We start from the raw sequence: 21,810 nt of genomic DNA, 5'->3' as shown, positions 1-21,810 counted from the left end.
CAATAGTTAGCACAATATTCAAATGTCGCTCTACCCGACTGTTCTAGAATCTATAACTGTATACAAAGTTGTCTGGGATGGTTACAGGGTTATATAACAAAGCGAAAATTTTAAATTAATGGATTAAATTTTTCGAAGTTTTCAAATCGCAGTTTGCTCTAGCTATCCATAAATAAAGCCACTTTTGGGATGTGACTTTAATTAATGATAGATCTCAAAGTTTAATCTAGTGGTCGAAAAAATGATGTATCAAGCCTTTTTTAAAATGATTCTGTTTTAAAATTCAATTTCACAATTCCAGTATTCATGTTAAATTTTGAATGTAGCACGGAAACATTTTCGACATTAAATCGAATATAAAACACATATGATCATTTCTATATTATAGTTTAGCAATAGTATACATTTAAAAATCCATCTAGAATGTTCATGGATTTTGTAAAGTCCACTTAGTCGGATACTTCACTAACCTCAAGAAGTTTCTTTCTCTCTGGCAAATAGCTTCCAACCGCGACCGGGTCGGGAAGATCTTCGACACGATCCGTAAACGTCACTTCAGCCAATTTCGTCATCGAAGGCTGCAATAGAATACCGTATCTCAGTTTAGTGATATACCACACTAAGAATATACATGAACAGTTGAGTTGTTTGTTTACAAGCACCGATCAAACTAAAACCTTAATGCGGTCAAATTCGTTTTGTTACTACCACCGTCATGAATTACATTAGTGATACTATGACATTTTTCCCAGTATACAAATTATGAGATCGAGACTAGCTTCTTCTGCAAGTGTCGAAACAAATGAAAGCATAGGGGGAAGATTATTTAAAGGACTATGTTCTGAAGCTATAGCTACAATTCCCAGAATCAACCATGACCAAAAAGGCACATAAAAGAAGATTTGGTGATGCCAAAACTTACACTTTGATAAGAATACATTTAGGTATATAAAAAAAGGTACGTCATATCTATAGATAGGCAATGATAAATCAGTTAAATAATATTTTCTCTTCTAGCTGAGGACTAATTTTAATCGACTTCAAAAAGGAGGTTCTCAGTTCGACTCAATTTTTTATGTGCTCCCTCGGAACTTTTTTTTTTCTTTGATGTTATTTTTTCATCAGTTATTTGTTTGGAATTAATTGTTTTATTCATAATTTATATCACAAAAGAGAAAATGTTTAAAGATTGTTGATGTGTCAGTGATTATGATTAACTTTCAATAAATGGACGAACACCTACTCGTAGTACTTTAAAATACGATCATATTTTGTGGTTCTTTGTTGCGCGAGAACTTTGAATGTGAGCGTAAATAACGCAGTATTCTGTGTTGTTTACATATCTGCTTCTTTATGGCTGTGACCGCTACTTACCACGGGAGTGGGAAGTCTATCTTTAACAGCCTTCATTTCAGTTTCAGCAGTAGTCTCGGCGGCAATTTTGGTAATATCCCCAAAGCATATGGATCCCCCACCGCCGTGGACGTCTATGTACTGACGGGCCAACTCCGCCGCGACTTGTACAGACCAGCGAGGCATTTTTGTACTGATCAATGAAAGAAACAATTAATTAAATTTAAAAAAAAAAACAAGTTATATACCACAAGCCTTTTTTTCGATCACTATTAATTTTAACAATATTTTTTGTGAGCCGAGACTTGTAAATAAATAATGTAAATAATTGGTCCCAAATCAGGATTGTAACCTATGCTATGAGTACTGGAAACCCCCTTTCTAGTGTCTAGATAGGTGGGCGAGCTTAACCCACATTGTGTTTTTTCTTAATTTTTTTTTTTTTGTAGCCGTATAGTCAGACGAGCATACGGCCCACCTGATGGTGAGTGGTTACCGTCGCTCATGGACGTCAGCAATGCCAGGGGCAGAGCCAAGCCGCTGCCTACCGTTTAATACTCTCCACAAGCCTCGTTTGAAGAAGGACAGGTCATAGCGCTCGGGAAACACCGTGGAGGGGAGCTCATTCTATAGCCGGATGGTACGTGGCAAAAAAGACCTCTGGAAACGCACTGTGGATGACCGCAGTGGCTCCAGGTAGTATGGATGAACTCTACTCCGGTGGCGGGCGGTGCGATGCTAAAAACGAGATGTCGGTATCATCTCGAACAATTCCTCCGAGCACTCACCAGAGTTAAGTGGTTACCAGGTGTTAAGTGGTTACCGGAAACCATAGAAATCAAGCATCTGCTCACCATCAACGACAGTTCAAAGAAAAATTTCTCTATCCTAGAAATCATTCATGAACATGTATTAGGACGTGTATAATGTACGTACCTATCTGCGGATTTCAAAACCGGCATAGTCCTATCACTTGATACGAGTACGTTCGGTGTCTTATCCTGTAGGCCACAAGGATATCATGGCATACGGAACTAGAGTACGTACGACCAGTGACAGGCAGCGGCTTGGCTCTGCCCCTGGCATTGCTGAAGCCCATGGGCGACGGTAACCACTCACCACCAGGTGAGCCGTATGCTCGTCTGCCTAAAATGGCAATAAAAAAAAGACCAGAAATCAAATATCATAAATCCTTGATTAAAATAAGCCTCTGCAACCAGGAATATCATAGGACACTGCGGTACAGTAGCTTAAGTCTGTAACGACTCGAGCAATGAGAAGATCGATGATTCTCAGTCCGGCTAATTACCAGATGGTGACGCCGCTCAATGATGGAACGATACTAAAGCGATTGCACAATAATGTGGAGAAGGAAATGTTTCAATTTCTGTGGAAGGGTCTGGAAGAGACATATGTTAAAGCAAAACTATTTTACCGATTTCTGAAGAATAAAGCTTAATATCATTTAAGTTAATACACATTTAAAGACATCAGAAAGGATATATTTTTGAACTCAATTAACCTCTTTCAACATCTCCATCATTCGCAAAATTAGTATTATAGTCCTCGTATTATCCATCAACTCCATCGTTAGAACAGGCAGAAGCAATCCATATATTAATACGTGATGCAAAAACTTTGTGCCCTTTTTACGAAAATTACGTGAAATTTCCCACACTTATAGAGAATATAGAGAAGCAGTGCACAATGCTGATACTTTTTTGAAATAATGCATAAAAAATACATTAAATCAATAAAGAAAACATTACACACACTACCACGTATTTGACACACAAACATATTATACTTTTTCTTTATTGTTAAACTATTGTTATTGCTTAAAGTCTGTAGTCAATGAGAATAGGTTAGTATTGTTTATCTTTAATATTACAAGTATTTGTAAATAGTGTAAGTCTTGGCGAAATCTGTAACAATAGGACCATAATAATGCTGAAACTTATAATTTCAATTAATTATAGTCGAGTTTCGACTACTGTGGGACCACTAGTACGATACAATACCGCCAAATCGTTTTCTTATCTACGCAAATAAATTCGTATAATATAATATTTTTACCGTTTCTTTTCGGTGGTCGGGCGATAGTTCCTGAAGAATACTTGTGACGCTTTAGTAAATACCATCCGCTCCACGTCCCTGAGTAGACGATGTATCCGGCGACGTGCAAATTCTCTAACCGCCGCCTCTAGCATCTGATAAAGAAAATAAACGAATATCTAATGAATGCTAAGCGTAGAAGGGCCTAGAACTCATGTGTGTATTGAAAAGTGTTGAGATTGAGCGTAGCGTTCTGATTGCGAGTTAGGGTAGCTGATGATGAGTTACGATCTATCTGGTATTCAGTGGTTACCAGTGTCTTTAGGAATGACAAAGTGATTGTCGCCATCAAACGTGAGATATGAAGTCTCAATTTTATTGTATAACTAGCCGTACTCGGCCGCTTCGCTGGGCATTTAAAATTAACATTATTATCTATTGTCATTATTATTAGGGAATCCAACACTCATATAAACATTAGCCTATCCATTAAGTACCTATATGTATTTTCTACATGGATGTCAAGTCAATGGGATGCATGGTTCAATAGTTATAACGTTTTTTTACTGGTAGTAGGACCTCTTGTGAGTCCGTACGGGTAGGTACCACCACCCCGCCTATTTCTGCCGTGAAGCAGTAATACAGCCGTTGTAACTAAACTTGAGACCATAGAACTTATATCTCAAGTTGGGTGGCGCATTTACGTTGTAGATGTCTATGGGCTCCAGTAACCACTTAACACCAGGTGGGCTGTGAGCTCGTCCACCCATATAAGCAATAAAAAAAAAAACGGAACATCCGTAAAAACCACTGTAGATTTATATATTAGTATAGATAACTGTCTCACCCTTCAAAATAAACTCTCTAGAAAGAAACTCTACCACCCGTAATTACGCATACTACGAACCAATAACGGCAATAACATTATAATGTCCACGGGTCTCGGTCAATACTTAACTATAGATGGCCTATGAGCTTATTCAAATATCTACACAATAAAAAAAAATATAGAAAAGGTGCGAAAAACGAATCGCTCATCCCTTATTATAATAATAATAAAAAAAAAACAACAATCCACTTTCTGACCCTCGCAATTCATGCACACCCTCTCAGTTCATATAAACATATATATAAAAACAATAGAAAACCAATATGCTAATACAAACAAGAAAAGATGTTGAAGGGTCCATGCAATTCGTGACGAAGGTCAAACCAATAAGAGCAAAGACGGAGAATACGCAAGTGAACCTACATAAATTACTACATTACTATTCGCCGAACCGAGCCTGCTGTGAAAACACGACGCGAGTAGTTTTCAAGATTCAGATTATATTCGATCAAAATATTATTAAATCCCGTCGGTTAGAGCGTTCCCTGAATGTAAATGGACGTGATAAAAACGACCAGAGTGTTATCCTATTTGGTCAAATTCTCAAGAAAACATGACAGTTTGTTTCACAATGTTCTAATGGTAAGAGTAATGTCATCAATGCTAATTTATACATACTAGAGGTCATCTTTTATGCATTATTTTAAGAAAATATTAGCATTGTGCACTTCTTCTCTATATTCTCTATAAGTGTGGAAAATTTCATACTCCTCCGTCCGCGCAAATTTCGTAAAAAGGGATACAAAGTTTTTGTTTCACGTATTAATTTAAAGATTGTTAAGGTTAAAAACTAAGATAATCAAAATCGAATCATTTGGGAAGTTAAAAATCTCAATATAAATACTATATAAACTAGCGACCCGCCCTCGCTTCGCTTCGGAAACATTAAAACACACATGAAAACAAAAAATAAAATAAAAAATAAAATAAAAAAAGTAGCCTATGTTCATCAGGGACAATGTCGGCTTCTAATGGAAAAAGAATTTTTCAAATCGGTCCAGTAGTTTCGGAGCCTATTCGAAACAAACAAACAAACAAATCTTTCCTCTTTATAATATTAGTATAGAAATTAATGAAAAACCTAATATTAATTGTATATTTTTAAAAAGATCATTAAGTTCTGAGCTTTATTCAAAATTCCAAATCTCCTACCTCTTTAGAATGCTACAAGGAAACTTCTAAAGTCATTTTTGTCTTACCTCATCAAGTAATTTTATCGGAGCTGATGGTAGTACTGTCTCCATGTCCATTCTGGCACGAGCCTGTCCCAGGGTCATTAGAGCATCGCCTTGCGTCGATACCGCCGTCGACATCGCTTCAACGGCAAGACGTTGAGCTAATTCTGGACTCATTCCTTTTGCTCCTCGCTTTGACTATCAAGATAACACAACGGTCAATATGATAAAACAGACGTCACTAAAAGTGGAGGTCTCACGAAAAGATTCTTAATAAAGAAGAAGAAAAAAAATCTTATTTTGATGCTCACGTTTCTTGGTGTCACATAAGAAGCTAAACATAATATAAGAGACGACAACTAAAAAAAAAGTTTTATCTGTTTTAATTAAAAAATAAACAGAGATATCATTAAACTGTACAATGACGTCACTGTTCACATCTGCCATACAAATTCTATATAAAAACTCGCTTTACAAGAGAGATACTATAACTCTCAGACACAGCCCACTGAGTTTCTCGCCGGATCTTCTCAGTGGGTCGCGTTTCCGATCCGGTGGTAGATTCTGCGAAGCACGGCTCTTACTAGGGTTCGTGTTAGCATCGTCGTCAGGTTTGAGCCCCGTGAGCTCACCTACTTGTCACGATTACGCTGAAATAGCCTCTCAAGGCTATCAGCTTAGGTAGGAAAAAAAAAAAAAAAGAGATGCTATACACACTTATTCCTCAATAAAAACTAGAGAGACACACATTTTAGTACTTCATCTGACAATATACTATGTTGTCGCTCCCGATTCCGTTCCCGTCATGAGGACTGTGGTGGATTGGCATACGCTGGGCATCAGCCTGGCTGAATCTGATCCACCATCGCTCCCGTTTAACCCGGACTCTATCCCGTCTCCTCAGGATACCGCTGAAGCCATAGACATCTTAACGTCACACATCACCTCGACATTAGATAGGTCATCGAAACAAGTTGTAGCGGAGGACTTCCTTCACCGCTTCAAATTGTCCGACGATATTAGGGAACTCCTTAGAGCTAAGAACGCCTCGATACGCGCCTACGACAGGTATCCTACCGCGGAAAATCGTATTCGAATGCGTGCCCTACAACGCGACGTAAAGTCTCGCATCGCCGAAGTCCGAGATGCCAGATGGTCTGATTTCTTAGAAGGACTCGCGCCCTCCCAAAGGTCTTACTACCGCTTAGCTCGTGCTCTCAAATCGGATACGGTAGTAACTATGCCCCCCCTCGTAGGCCCCTCAGGCCGACTCGCGGCGTTCGATGATGACGAAAAAGCAGAGCTGCTGGCCGATACATTGCAAACCCAGTGCACGCCCAGCACTCAATCCGTGGACCCTGTTCATGTAGAATTAGTAGACAGTGAGGTAGAACGCAGAGCCTCCTTGCCACCATCGGATGCGTTACCACCCGTCACCCCGATAGAAGTTAAAGACTTGATCAAAGACCTACGTCCTCGCAAGGCTCCCGGTTCCGACGGTATATCTAACCGCGTTATTAAACTTCTACCCGTCCAACTCATCGTGATGTTGGCATCTATTTTCAATGCCGCTATGGCGAACTGTATCTTTCCCGCGGTGTGGAAAGAAGCGGACGTTATCGGCATACATAAACCCGGTAAACCAAAAAATCATCCGACGAGCTACCGCCCGATTAGCCTCCTCATGTCTCTAGGCAAACTGTATGAGCGTCTGCTCTACAAACGCCTCAGAGACTTCGTCTCATCCAAGGGCATTCTCATCGATGAACAATTTGGATTCCGTACAAATCACTCATGCGTTCAACAGGTGCACCGCCTCACGGAGCACATTCTTGTGGGGCTTAATCGACCAAAGCCGTTATACACGGGAGCTCTCTTCTTCGATGTCGCAAAAGCGTTCGACAAAGTCTGGCACAATGGTTTGATTTTCAAACTATTCAACATGGGCGTGCCGGATAGTCTCGTGCTCATCATACGGGACTTCTTGTCGAACCGCTCTTTTCGATATCGAGTCGAGGGAACCCGCTCCTCCCCACGACCTCTCACAGCTGGAGTCCCGCAAGGCTCTGTCCTCTCACCCCTCCTATTTAGCTTATTCGTCAACGATATTCCCCGGTCGCCGCCGACCCATTTAGCTTTATTCGCCGACGACACGACTGTTTACTATTCTAGTAGAAATAAGTCCCTAATCGCGAAGAAGCTTCAGAGCGCAGCCCTAGCCCTAGGAGAGTGGTTCCGAAAATGGCGCATAGACATCAACCCAGCGAAAAGTACTGCGGTGCTATTTCAGAGGGGAAGCTCCACACGGATTTCCTCCCGGATTAGGAGGAGGAATCTCACACCCCCGATTACTCTCTTTAGACAACCCATACCCTGGGCCAGGAAGGTCAAGTACCTGGGCGTTACCCTGAATGCATCGATGACATTCCACCCGCATATAAAATCAGTCCGTGACCGTGCCGCGTTTATTCTCGGTAGACTCTACCCCATGATCTGTAAGCGGAGTAAAATGTCCCTTCGGAACAAGGTGACACTTTACAAAACTTGCATAAGGCCCGTCATGACTTACGCGAGTGTGGTGTTCGCTCACGCGGCCCGCACACACATAGACACCCTCCAATCTCTACAATCCCGCTTTTGCAGGTTAGCTGTCGGGGCTCCGTGGTTCGTGAGGAACGTTGACCTACACGACGACCTGGGCCTCGAATCAATTCGGAAAGACATGAAGTCAGCGTCGGAACGATACTTCGATAAGGCTATGCGTCATGATAATCGCCTTATCGTTGCCGCCGCTGACTACTCCCCGAATCCTGATCATGCAGGAGCCAGTCACCGTCGACGCCCTAGACACGTCCTTACGGATCCATCAGATCCAATAACCTTTGCATTAGATGCCTTCAGCTCTAATACTAGGGGTAGGCTTAGGGACCCCGGTAACCGTACTCGTCGAACTCGACAAAGAGGTCGACGTGCAACCTAACCCATGCATCAGCCCGCTGAGTTTCTCGCCGGATCTTCTCAGCGGGTCGCGATTCCGATCCGGTAGTAGATTCATTCGCGAAACAATTGCTCTTGAGTTGTTAGGTCTCCTTCGGAGGCGCTCGGGCAGTTGTTAGCAAATCCCACCCCTCTTGGCTGAGCCTTTGCTCGCCCACCTGTCCTGGTGAAACTGGAAAGGCCTTCGGGCCACCAGTAAACTTTCAATCATAAAAAAAAAAAAAAAAAACTATGTTGTGTTGTTAATAATAAAGATAAATATGTAGTAAGTATATGTACATAGTTTGCCAAAGTTGACTTTACTTTCATTGTGAAATCATAGTTGACAGTTGACGTTTCCGTCAGCGCCGAACTTTGTTGATTACGAACTAAAGTGACGAAGGCAAGTTTAGTTTTGAGGTCAAATTTCGTGGGATAGTTCTGTTGGCGTGTGCATCCTGCCCATACAGCTGTAGTATGCTCCGAAAATAGTCCACGGTTTTATATATTTAATTCTTATTAGACAAAAAATAAAATAATTCATTATGTAGTATCCTTCAAAAACAAGCCACGGTTGTATATTTAATTATTGTTATGCTTACTAACCAAAAAAAAAGCTTTATTTTGCCTACTTATCAGCTTATTATTGTTTTTTTGTATAATATTATTATGCTTATAATTTCCATACTGTTGATTTATTATGTGTATGTAAGTCTAGTAGTGTGTAAATCATATACTCATTTCATACTATATGTAAACGGTATTATTTACTATTTATTATTTTAATCTATTTATTGTATGTAAAATAATTTATTGTTAAAGTACACTGCAATATACCTGTTGTATCTCTATCATTTTCAAAATTTCTGTAATTAAAATGGTTAACTGAAAGAGATCACTTTTAGCAATACGACTGCCTATTGTACAAATATATCTGCCTGTTAACTGTTATTTAATGTTAGTTGTGTTTTGGTGTGCAATAAACTATATTCTTCTTATTCTATTTCAAACTTACTAGCATTAATCTATCAGCCACGACTCTTGTCGCTAATATTCAATATTTTTTACCTTTTCGAATTCCACACCCATTTTCTTCACGAGCTGAGCCACTTTTGCCGTTCCACCGTGAATAAGCTTCCAGTTGGCCAATCTGATCCGCTGCAATTCCAAGTCCGTGTTGTAAGCATAAATCTCGGCCTTCCTGTAACGAGTCATTAAAAGGGAATCTTATTAAGTTTATTGCGTTGTAATTACACTTGAGATCATGTAAGCTTGGATAACGTTTTACGTACGTAATTAAGTTGTCGGATAATCAGAGAACGAATATTTTGTAAGAGAAACGAAATACAAACAGGATTAGAGGTTGAAAGGTTGATTCGTTCTAGTTTTTTTTTATTGCTTATATAGGTGGATAAGCTCACCGCATACCTGGTGTAAAGTGGTCACCAGAGCCCATAGACAACTATAATGTAAATGCCGCCAAGATGGGTTGAGATAAGAGTTTCAACAGTTTTAACAGTACACTTACAATCTATAGCTCTTCTAAACTTACAATCGCAAGCAAGTAAATGATTTTAATGTAATCGTTGCCAATGTGCCAGTGAGTACTTGTGAACACGCATCACGTTACGAAAATTACATAAATCGATAGTGGCATCATCATTTTTAGTAGGTATTTTCTCTTAAGCTGATTTGCTGTACGAATAAACTTACATACATACAAAATGTTTAGTTTTCATTAATTAAAGTTGCGTTCCCGACAAAAAAAGAGTTTGCTATCATCCATAATTCTATACTAAAGTTGTAAGAGTAAAAATTTTCATTGTACGTTTGAGATAACTTCTGAAGCAGGTTTATTGCGTTTTCTTTGTCTGAAGGTATAATCTAATAGCCGGATTTGCTCCGCATAACAAGAAAGATGGGTATTCACGTTGTGATATTTCACGTCTTTGTAGATCTCATCTGTGGGCAGCTTTAAGATCAACAAAAAGAAGTGAACTAAAAAAAAAAAAACAGTTATTCGAAAATTTCAGCACTAGCGAATCTGATGAACTCCGAAATCGAGAGGCTGCGACCGAATTATTTTGTTGAAGTGTCTCAATTTCGGAGTTCATCAGATTGGCTAATGTTAAAATTTTCGAATAGCTGTTTTTTTCAATATTTTTTTTAGTTAATACGTTACGATAATTTGACTAAATATAATTTGTATTACTTTGCTCGTCTTCTGGCTCCTGCCGTCATATCTTCAGTGTACAGTTTTAGTAGCAAAGCTTCTTCTTGAATCTTTTGATTCTGCGCTTCGACTCTTGCCTTCCATTTGCTATTTGCCTATAAACATACAAAAGCTCTAAGACTGCTGCTATAAACAACGTGTAACAATACCTAGCTTAAATCAAATACGATGCTTTAAAATTACATCATTCCAAGCATCGATCACCGTTCTCGTCGAACTCGCCGTACGCGATAAAAGAGTTCGACGTGCAACTTAGCCCACAGACTCAACCCGCAGAGTTACTCGCCGGATTTTCTCAATGCGTTGCGATTTTTTTTCCTACATATGCTGATGCTGAAACCTAAGATGCTGATAGCCTTGAGAGGCTATTTCAGCTTCACCTTAACGTGTAGGTGAGCTCACGGTGCTCAAACTGGAAGTGTTGCTAACACTGGCTCTAGCAAAAGCAGTGATTCGCAGAATCTACCACTGGATCGAAATCGCGACCCACTGAGAACATCCAGTGAGAAACTTAGTGGGCTTTGTCTGTGGGTTGATTTGTTCACCGAACCCTTCGTCGCAAGCGACGAAGACGGTAACCGGTGCTTGACCTAAAAACATCAAAAGTGAATCCGGGGGATCCAACAAGGCATGTTTTGGGCGAGGGCGACTTTGCGGGCTAAATAGAAACTTAGTGGGCTAAATTGGCGATTCCGATCCGGCGCTGGATGCAGCAATGCACTGCTCTTGCTAAGATGCAGAAATTAGCAACTTCTCTCAGGCTAGGCAACGTAAGATTGCCTATCAGCCCACAGAAGCCGGAATAGCCCCTAGAGGCTACCGGCGATAACGTGAGAAAAAAGGGTACATGGCGTGCAACTCGTAATCAAAGTTTTCTGTCAATGCAACCCACATAAAATGCTTTGAACTTTTCCTTTCATACAAAAAGCATAATGAAATAGCCAATAATTTTGTCACTAGTTCAATCTTACCATAATACCCTTCTATAAGCACTTAAAATTAGGGCGAAGAGCAGACGAAGTAAGATGCTGAATGAAGTCGAAGTGACAACTGCCAAAGATGGAGAAGAAAGATGTTCGTAAAAGAAACAATCATTAATATCGTCTGATTAGTATCTACATTTGTTTTACCTCCTCTTCCAATCTCTTTAGCTTTGCCTCTCGCTCTTTCTTGACTCTATTTAATCGTTTCCTCTCATTCGTTCTCCATTGTCGCACCATCGTGATCTTCCTTCGTAGTTCCATTTCAGCTGCTGCCTGTACTCGTTGTTTGATCCGGTTTTGTTTTTCGAAAGCGCGAGCGGCTCTCTCCTTGCGCTGTTTCTCATTGTATTCCGCTAAATACTTCATACGAGCTTGTATTTTCTTTTCTTGTTCTTTTGCTCTACAACAAATCACATAATCTGTTTTATATTTTATATTAAGAGGGCAACTTCTACTGATAAGCTTAATGCCGTAACAAGGAAACTATGTATCTAGTAGTATGGTAGCAATGGAACTTGCTAGAGTTGGCTACTAGATCCATCCATTATAATTTAACCTTTTGTTGAAACGCTTAGCAAAAATAATGCACAAAAGATGCTTCTCAACATTAAATATTTGAAATGTTTAACCTTATTAGTTTGATTGAGATCAAATTGACGCCAAGGATTTAAACATTTATTATTCATGAAACCTAATGGATATTTTGAGATCAGAGAGAAAACAAATTAATTTGATCTTGAATTTACTATCAACATAATGGATATAAAAATTTCGTATCGTTAATAAAATCTAAGTTAGCATAAAATTATAATTGCTGTTCGAAAAGAATTTCTTTTCTTGCAAAAAAAAACTGCGTAAAAATTCTAACTTCAAAAAGTGTTATTTATGTAGACCATAAGAAATAGCGAGCAGGAGTAATTTCAATTAAAACTCGCTTACGCTCTACGCTCGACAGGACAAAGCTTCATTTCGTTAAATTATATTTTATACAAGAACGAATTGAAAAACTTTCGAATTCACGAATCAAACTTCTATAGACAAAAAACTTTTTCTTCGATTGTCTTGTAAAACAAACTTTAGGTTTGACTTTCCTAACCATCATTCTTAAAACAATACTTTAGTAATTTATTTTAAGAGATGGTGATTTTTAAACATTTTTTTTCCTACCTAAACTGATAGCCTTGAGAGGCTATTTCAGCGTAACCTTAACTAGTAGGTGAGCTCGCGGAGCTCAAACCTGATGACGTTGCTAACACGAACCCTACCGAGAGCCGTGCTTCGTAGAATCTACCACCGGATCGGAAAAGCGATCCACTGAGAAGTTCCGGCGGGAAACTCAGTGGGCTATTTTTAAACATTCACATGATAATACAACCAATGAACATACTGCAATCGTTTCTGCATTACCATTTATTTATTATAGTAACAACAAAGAATGCAATTAGCACTAGTATTTATCAAATAACTAACTCTCCGCAACAATTCAAACTAGTATTTAACTAATATACATGACTGAAGCAAGCTAGACTCAAGTGCTAGGAATTCTAGACGTTGATGAACTTTAAAGAGGTTATGTTAATACAAGTTTGAAGTTTCAACTAGTAACTGTGACAGACACGGAATCTGCAATCCGTGTCCCTTCATTTGCGCGCAACTAGTCTAAAGTGATTACCAGAGCCCATTGATATCACAAGATGCTCACCGACACCAATCTTGATACATTAGGTCCAAGTTTCGATCGTATTGTTTAAAGGTTGTCTGTCCCCTACCCTTCAAATTGGAAAGCATGGCTTCGCCGTAAAAATAGGCAGGATAGTGGTAGCTATCCGTGCGAGTATACAATGCGTACCATCACTAAAAGCCGGCTGGTGATCGCAGTACCCTGGTATGATATTCAAAAAATGCTGCTGTCCATTCTCCGGTGAATCCATTTTACGACATTCACGGGAAGAGGTAGGGTTTTTTTATTGCTTAGATGGGTGGACGAGCTCATAGCCTACCTGGTGTTAAGTAGTTAGCGGACTTCTATAAAGTAAATGCCACCACCCACCTTGAGATATGAGTTCTAAGGTCTCAGTTTTAACAGTACAACGGCTGCCCCACCCTTCAAACCGAAACGCATTACTGCTTCACGGCAGAAACAGACACGGTGGTGTGATCTATCCGTGCGTACTCACGTCATGCCAGTGGTGCTATTCTTACAGCTGTAGCTGCAGAGTAGTTAAATCTAAAACGTTAGTAAGCTGCATTAGACATAAATAAGCATCTCCAACAGAATCGAAATTTTGATTGAATTATGCAAGTTTCCGCGCTAGCATCCTAGCATGCATCGTGAACATCAAACGCGATTCGGCTCCGTGCATAAATCGATGCAGCCACGAATACGAAAACGGATTAATATTAATCCAGTTTGGTTCTACAGTCAACGCCAAGGACGAGCGAACATCGCCGGCGGGGTGGATGTGACATTATGTCAATTAACCAAGACAGTGACAATGTCGTGTTCGGAAAATCAATTAAGTTTCGTTTTTGGTGAAAACGATTAATGCGAAGTTATTTTTTGGACTGAAAATTAAAAACAAGCGTTAGTTGCCGTCGTTGCCTCTATTCAACATGATACTATGTAGAAAATAGTATTGCAAATCTTGATTAGATATTGAATTTCGTATCTGTTTTTAATAAGCTTTTATTAGCTTGACCTCTCTATTCGTCTATATTTGGAATGTTCAGCGTAATTTATAGTAATTTCAAGCCGTCTAACTTTAAAACTTACACATATGAACGATTGATGACAATACCACAATTTTATTATTTTGCCTTAATATCATAACAATGACAAATAGGGTAATATTTAAAAATTTAACTCGCTTTGTTATTACAGCGTATTTTTTTAGTTCATAAGCTAGATATATACTTTACATAGGTAATTAATCACACAGGCTTAGGGACCTTGATAACCATACTGGTCTAACTTGGCACAGAGTTCGACGTGCAACCTAATTCAAACATCAGGTCGCTGAGTTTTTCGCTGGATCTTCTCAGCGCATCGCGAGCACGATCCAGTCGTAGATTCGGAAAGCAGCTGCCATTAAACCAACTTCGGAGGCGCTCGCGCAGCTATTAGTGCCTAAATCTCAATTCTCCTGGCTGACCCCATGCTCGCCCACCTGTCCTGGTGAAACTGAAAGGCATCCGGACCACCAGTAATCCTTCCTTTCTAAAAAAAAAGGTAATAAACGTAACGAAATTTTCACTAAATTCTATTTGATGATTATGATTTTCATTATGAAAAATTGCCAATTTCATATATTTCAAATGACAGTACCAATTTATTATACTAACAGAGTGGCCTGATGGTGAACCTGAAAAGAGAGGAACAGCATCCCTGTCTGACATTTTAAGGTATTCAGGAATGCTCTGTGTATAAAGTTACATCTGGTTTAAGCGAGTTTGAAAATAATCCCCAAAGAATATTAAATAATTCGGTTTCCACTTATTGTCTCGTTGGCCTTCGGAGGAAAACCCTAAGTCAAACAAACTGCCACAACTTAAGACAGAGTTATTTTTGTGAGCAAAAAAAAGGGTAACGTTCCTAAGCATAACTTCCTAAACCTAAATTATCTATATCTATATCTATACTATAATATTATATATTATAAAGAGGAAAGATTTGTTTGTTTGTTTGTTTCGAATAGGCTCCGAAACTACTGGACCGATTTGAAAAATTCTTTTTCCATTAGAAGCCGACATTGTCCCTGATGAACATAGGCTACTTTTTTTTTTTTTTTAATATTTTATTTTTTTGGTTTCATGTGTGTTTTAATGTTTCCGAAGCGAAGCGAGGGCGGGTCGCTAGTAATAATATTATAAAGAGGAAAGATTTGTTTGTTTCGAATAGGCTCCGAAACTATTGGACCGATTTGAAAAATTCTTTTTCCATTAGAAGCCGACATTGTCCCTGTCGAACATAGGCTACTTTTTTAATTTTTTTAATTTTTTTTTTTTGTTTGATGTGTGTTTTAATGTTTCCGAAGCGAAGCGAGGGCGGGTCGCTAGTGTGTTATAAATAGTATTACGAACAACGAAAAAACTCAGTGAAAACAAAAGCATTAGAAACAACACCTACGCTATCCATGAGTAAAAAACTATATGGTGTTCGTAACATCGGATATCATAAAATAAACGCGAATAAAATTGGGTATAGGAAGTCTTTTTGCAAAGCATCACACAAGCCTGACCCGAATTCGTAACGCAGCTTGAAAAAAGCTTGCAAACGTATAGATACAGAAGAGTACAAGTGTAGGTTTTTTTTTGCAGAACAGACCGCCTGTCGTATCTCCTAGTAAGGCTAAAGACGTGCGTGTAAATTTAATACTCGAGTTTTCCATTTTAGCTACATTCGTTACACCCTCCTATATTTCTTCTCCTTAAAAATAATTATCCTTGATGATTATGCATTTAAGACCAGTCGAAGACTTTTGGACGTATCTTTTATTTTTACGGAGGATATTTAAGGAAATTACTGCAATTTTTTTATTATTTTTTATTGCTTAGATGTGTGGACGAGCTCACAGCCCACCTGGTGTTAAGTGGTTACTGGAGCCCATAGACATCTACAACGTAAATGCGCCACACACCTTGAGATATAGTTTTAAGGTCTCAGTATAGTCACAACGGCTGTCCCACCCTTCAAACCGAAACGCATTACTGCTTCACGGCAGAAATAGGCGGGGCGGTGGTACCTACCCATGCGGACTCACAAGATGTCCTACCACCAGTAATTACGCAAATTATAATTTTGCGGGTTTGATTTTTATTGCACGATGTTATTCCTTCACCGTGGAAGTCAATCGTGAACATTTGTTGAGTACGTATTTCATTAGAAAAATTGGTACCCGCCAGCGAGATTCGAACAGCAGTGCATCGCTCGATACGAATGCACCGGACGTCTTATCCTTTAGGCCACGACGACGACTGCTAATACTAGGTAGGGCACAACTTGAAATTTCCATTGAAACGTCCATTAAAAATCCGATATTCAAAATGTTCGTGATCTATGTTCATCCACTTCCTCCTCAATATCTCGAACTAAAACAAACTATGTAATATAGCCCACCAAAATTGCTACTCGAGTGAACTAAAGCTTGGAGCTTTATGATTGTTTAAGTTAAGCATTTTCGAACTATTCTTCTAATTTTTAATAAAAATGTTGAATGAATCCTTCATGACTCTTATTTATATTGATAGCATTGACAATTAATTAAACATATAAACATGAGAATAAATTAATAGAACCAATAGAATTTGTTTTTCACTGATATTAAAAAGTCAGCTTGTCAATTGTCCGACGCCTTGCTTTAGAATTCGAAGGTCGCTGTCTCCGAACAAGTTGAAACGGGCGTTTTCTTTTGTACCTATATTTGTACCTATATATTAAAATTTGTATAGTTTAGGCTTTATTAAGGAATATAAAAATTCTTTACAGATTATTTATTGCATGACGAAATTAAGAAAGCTACATAACAATTTAATTTTAAGATAAATAAATAGTGTTCTTATTATAAACTTTATCTATTCTATTTTAGGGGTTAAGCAATGACAAATTACAGTTCTATGCAATATTGTGGAAGCAAATGGCTTTTTCGACATACAAAATAAATGTCCTTTCTCAATTTTCTTTTCCTTTAGTACTTTCGATATTTTTTCCCATTATCATTAGCATTAGCTTATGATAGTTTATTTAATTTCAACTTATTTATTCAATTTGTTGATTTAAAAACTTCACATTAGGAAGGCCTGTTTGAGTGGACCCCGACGGAGGAGAATTGAATTTACTTCAATTCAATTATTTTGCTATGCGTCCCTAAGTAATTTATTAGATTGTGAGGCTCGGTGTTGTTGGCATTCCCGTGCATGTTTATGTCGTAAAGTACCATTAACGTACGCGAAATTAATGTCTATCATAAAATTAGCAAAAATAACGGCGGAACATGATCAGGTTTCACTAATATTTAAAAAAAGAACATCAATACATGACAAGACAATACTGAGACCTTAGAACTATATCTCAAGGTGTGTGGCGCATTTACGTTGTAGATGTCTATGGGCTCCAGTAACCACTTAACACCAAGTGGGCTGTGAGCTCGTCCACACATCTAAGCAATAAAAAAAAAAAACAATATCTTGGATAACAACAATGTCGAAAGTAATTGCAATATACTTACTGAACCATAATGTCAGCATACACACTTATAGCGATTACGGTCACATTACTTCACCGATAATATTGCTCGATGTAGAATTTGATACACATAAATACGTTACCATAAACCACATTTGGAGCATTAAGTAAATAAAATAAAAAAGCGCTTTCACTGCCGTGAATTTTCCGGATAGATACAAAACGCACCTTTTCGGTAAATATATTAAAACGCTGTTTTGTCGTCAACAAAATGTCAACAATTTATGCAAATTCAGCGTAACCACCGCACGCACCGTCGAGCACCGCGATTTTCCGCTGCGAAACCAATTATCGCAACACCTGTCTGAAAGATAAATCTTCAATTATGCTCAAGTCATCTATCTGAACGTAGCGCCGCGCAGATACCAAGAGCAAAATTTCGATTAACTGAACATCCTGAATTCCAATTAGTTTTGAGTAGCGCCGGCAGTGATCGCTTCCACAGCTGCTGGTCGTGTTTCACCTTTTTGGTGACCTAGTTGTATACAGAAAATTTAATATTGACGAGAGAAAGAAATGAGAAACGTACAATATATTCACGACACGAAGTTGAAAAGATTCTATTTGAATAACACAATGGTTAGACAACAAATTGTAAATTTACCAGAGATTTTTGAATAGACACACCCATTTGACTTCGGAATAGACTTGGACTAGAGATATTAATGTTAGTTACTACCATACCAGGTTCCGGTCTAATTAACGGTCGAATTTAATATCTTCATTAAAGAGCTGACCCGATAAACGTTATCTTAACCAAATTTTAATATTTCTTAAATTCGAATTTTTTTTACTTGTCTCATAAAAATGATTTAAAAGCAAAAATAGCCTTTTTTGGACCTGGAGCCGAACTTCCTACGAGGTCTCTGCGCTTATTGGACGCACGGAGTATGTGGGACTGGACGATCTTGGGATTGGAAGCGGACCGTGGGTCTAAAGATGATATTTAGGGCCACTAAATGACTTCCCTGCACTCTGGCCCAAGCGTCCGATCCCTCTCGAGGTCAGAACTGGTGTAAGAGGGTTACCGCGGTCAACACTGCAACCAGATGCGCGTCTCACCGCAAGGATGCCCGGTCGACATAGCCCTCGAAGCAAAACGAAGGCTCTGCAACGTCGGCCGTTTCAGTTAGCAAAAATAGTCTGAAAGGCCCGTTTTTTCAGACTAAGGCCATACCTCCTGCAATGTTCTAGCGGCTAGGGGGCGCGCAGGATATGCGGGACTGGTGTAAGATGGCGGTATCAGTCTGGACAACAATAAGCCCCACGTAAACTTATAATTTTTGGCGAGTTAGCTTTGTATTACACAAAGATTTTGCTTCGCCGTGGAAGTCATTTGCGGAAAATGTCATGTTGAATTTGCATTGACTTCAATAATTGTCTCTGCCTTCAAAATTTTGAAATTTAACACGTCTGCATTTACTCGATATAAATTCGTCAGTGAAGTTCTTCATTCCGCCACTCAAGGGAGCCTCTTACTTTACTTCGAGCTATGGGAATACTACATAACTAGAGACTACTGAGTACTACGAAGTTTCTAAAACCTTATTACGGCTCCCGTTATCTCGATTTCTCAGAAGCTACACAAAGTTTTAACTATATCTGTACTAGATACTCGAAGGGACTGCGATGATTGCCTCTTGGCTGTCCGACCTGTCTTAATATAAACAGTACTTTCAACAGTCGAGAACAGAGAGCGTTTTCTTAAGAACCAATAAAACCTAATCACATGCGATGTGACTATCGCTCATTGTATAAAATTTATTTTTAGGTTCACAAAAAAAGTATTCTTTCACAGGTAGCTTATCCTGACAATTATAAACGTGATGAAAAAAAGTTATAGTATTTTTTTATTGTACACCATATTTGCAATTAAATTAAGGGGACAATAACTGTCAGCTATAAAATTATAAAAATCACTAATAATAACAAATAACTTCACTAGCTATGTAAATTTGCGTTCATGAACGCACCCACCAAAAGACTAAACACAGACACAAAACACAGACACGGACTAGACACAAACTAGACTAACCAAATTAAATTAACGAAATTAAACGAACAAAATTCCATTAAAACTAAACATCCGTCGTCACGAGTTTGTAGTCAAAGAATAAGATTATACAGAAAACAGGCGCGGTTGGTTTTTACTTTTTTTGTTTAATTACTGTTTTGCAACTCGTCTCTTTAATGAAATCAAGAACGGAGAATCGCAAGGGAATCCATTTTCAGAGTGGAAATGTACAAGCTCTAATTTTTTATTCAGAATATGCCGACTATTTTCATTAGTATTAATTAATTCCAAGAATAGTGAATTTAATTCGAAAATTCAAATTCAGGTAGGTCAAGAACAATAATAATATGAAATATCAACATATAATTGAAGAATTGGGTTGATGATATTAGTAGTATGAAAAATGAGCATTTCATTGAATTTGTTATATTGGTTTAATAGTAATGGTATGTACTATGAAATATGAACATATAAAATTGAAAACATAAAATTGGGAAAAACTAAAAAAATCGACCCTATGACGGTTACGATATAAAATTGATGTTATGTACACGTCAAGGAGAAGCTGAAATAGCCTCTCAAGGCTATCATATCAGCATAGAAAAAAAAATATATACATGGAAAAAGATGTGTCAAGAGTAATGGCGTATACAGGTGTGATTAAACTTCATTAGTTCAAACCAAACGTTCGTTAATAAATATGAATGCTTGTGGTTTAGTCATGAAACAAAGGCTGTGCGAGTTTATCTTGGCGAGTAAATGAAAATAAACTGTCACCATTAATCAAGCGGTGGCCGAAGCACGTACCTCCTAGGCTCTTAGAGCCTTTATTAAGCTCTTTACATTGGGGTATGACAGCCGGAATGGATGTACAATCTCACGAAAAAAATATCTTAGTGTGGAAGGGAAACAAAGAAGTTGAAGTGCAGTACAGCACTTGAAAAAGAAAAAAACACGTGTGGCACTCGGGTACTGCTGCGGTAAAGCTATTGCATAGCATTTTTATCAACTTATGCAATTATAATTAGACCATAATAATTTAATATTAAAATAAGACCACGGTATATTTATAAACATTAAAAAAAGTAAAACATTAACTGTCCCCTTCACACTCATAAGCTAGAACGCGCGAGAGAGTAATGGGCAGCTTTAAGCTATTGCATAGCTTTTAAATAGCCTGTAATAAGCACGTATTAAACACATAAAATCATAGTGCACACATTCTGTATACCTTTGAAATAGGTCTCTCTATATAGTCCATTTTTATCCGGTTTATGGTTCATAAAATTGTACGCTAGCCGTTAATTTTGCACAAGACCCTTTCAATTTTCATTAGTAGTTCATTGTTAAATCTAAGCTGTCTGCACCTAAATATTTAACGGAAGGCATCGACTATAGCAGAACATGTATGCACAAGAAAATTATATTATTAAAATCATAATATGTAGTTTGAATTTTCTCCTTATTTTTTTTGTTATATTTGTGTAATTGTAGCGTGCTATCAACGAAGTGACCATTTTATTTTTCGTTAAATCTACTTTTACATGCAGATGAGCAGTCCAAGTTTGTAAGAGTTCATACCCAAAATAAACAGAATGGTGGTGGCATCTATACTATCTAAAGGTGCCAAGTTAATTTTTTTTCTACCTATGCTGATAGCTTCGAGAGGCTATTTCAGCTTCTCCTTGACGTGTAGGTGAGCTCACGGAGCTCAAACCGAAGTGTTGCTAGCCTAGTCCTAGAAAGAGCAGTGCTTCGCAGAATCTACCACAGGATCGAAAACGCGACCCACTGAGAAGATCAGGCGAGAAACGCAGTGGGTTTGAAGTTTGCAACAAAACGATTATTCACGCAAATTTATATTATTTTTGCGGGATCGGTTTTATACACA

At 38.3% G+C, this 21,810-nt stretch overlaps 1 protein-coding gene across 1 annotated transcript in view; it reads right to left on the bottom strand.

The window, feature by feature from the left end:
- Positions 1-21,810, bottom strand: part of LOC114242855 (uncharacterized) — a 41,164-nt gene that overhangs the window by 3,214 nt on the left and 16,140 nt on the right. The window contains exons 4-10 of the mRNA XM_089727507.1: positions 11,812-12,064; positions 10,661-10,776; positions 9,517-9,649; positions 5,497-5,670; positions 3,430-3,563; positions 1,375-1,546; positions 471-578 (exon numbers count right to left, since the gene is read on the bottom strand). Coding sequence (XP_089583633.1) covers positions 471-578; positions 1,375-1,546; positions 3,430-3,563; positions 5,497-5,670; positions 9,517-9,649; positions 10,661-10,776; positions 11,812-12,064 — 1,090 coding nt within the window. The remainder of the gene's footprint in view (positions 1-470; positions 579-1,374; positions 1,547-3,429; positions 3,564-5,496; positions 5,671-9,516; positions 9,650-10,660; positions 10,777-11,811; positions 12,065-21,810) is intronic.

This window comes from Bombyx mandarina, chromosome 05, assembly GCF_030267445.1.
Source record: "Bombyx mandarina strain Sakado chromosome 05, ASM3026744v2".
NCBI lineage: Eukaryota > Metazoa > Arthropoda > Insecta > Lepidoptera > Bombycidae > Bombyx > Bombyx mandarina.
The sequence above is the reverse complement of the archived record's forward strand: the minus strand, read 5'-3'. Positions and strand labels throughout refer to the sequence as shown.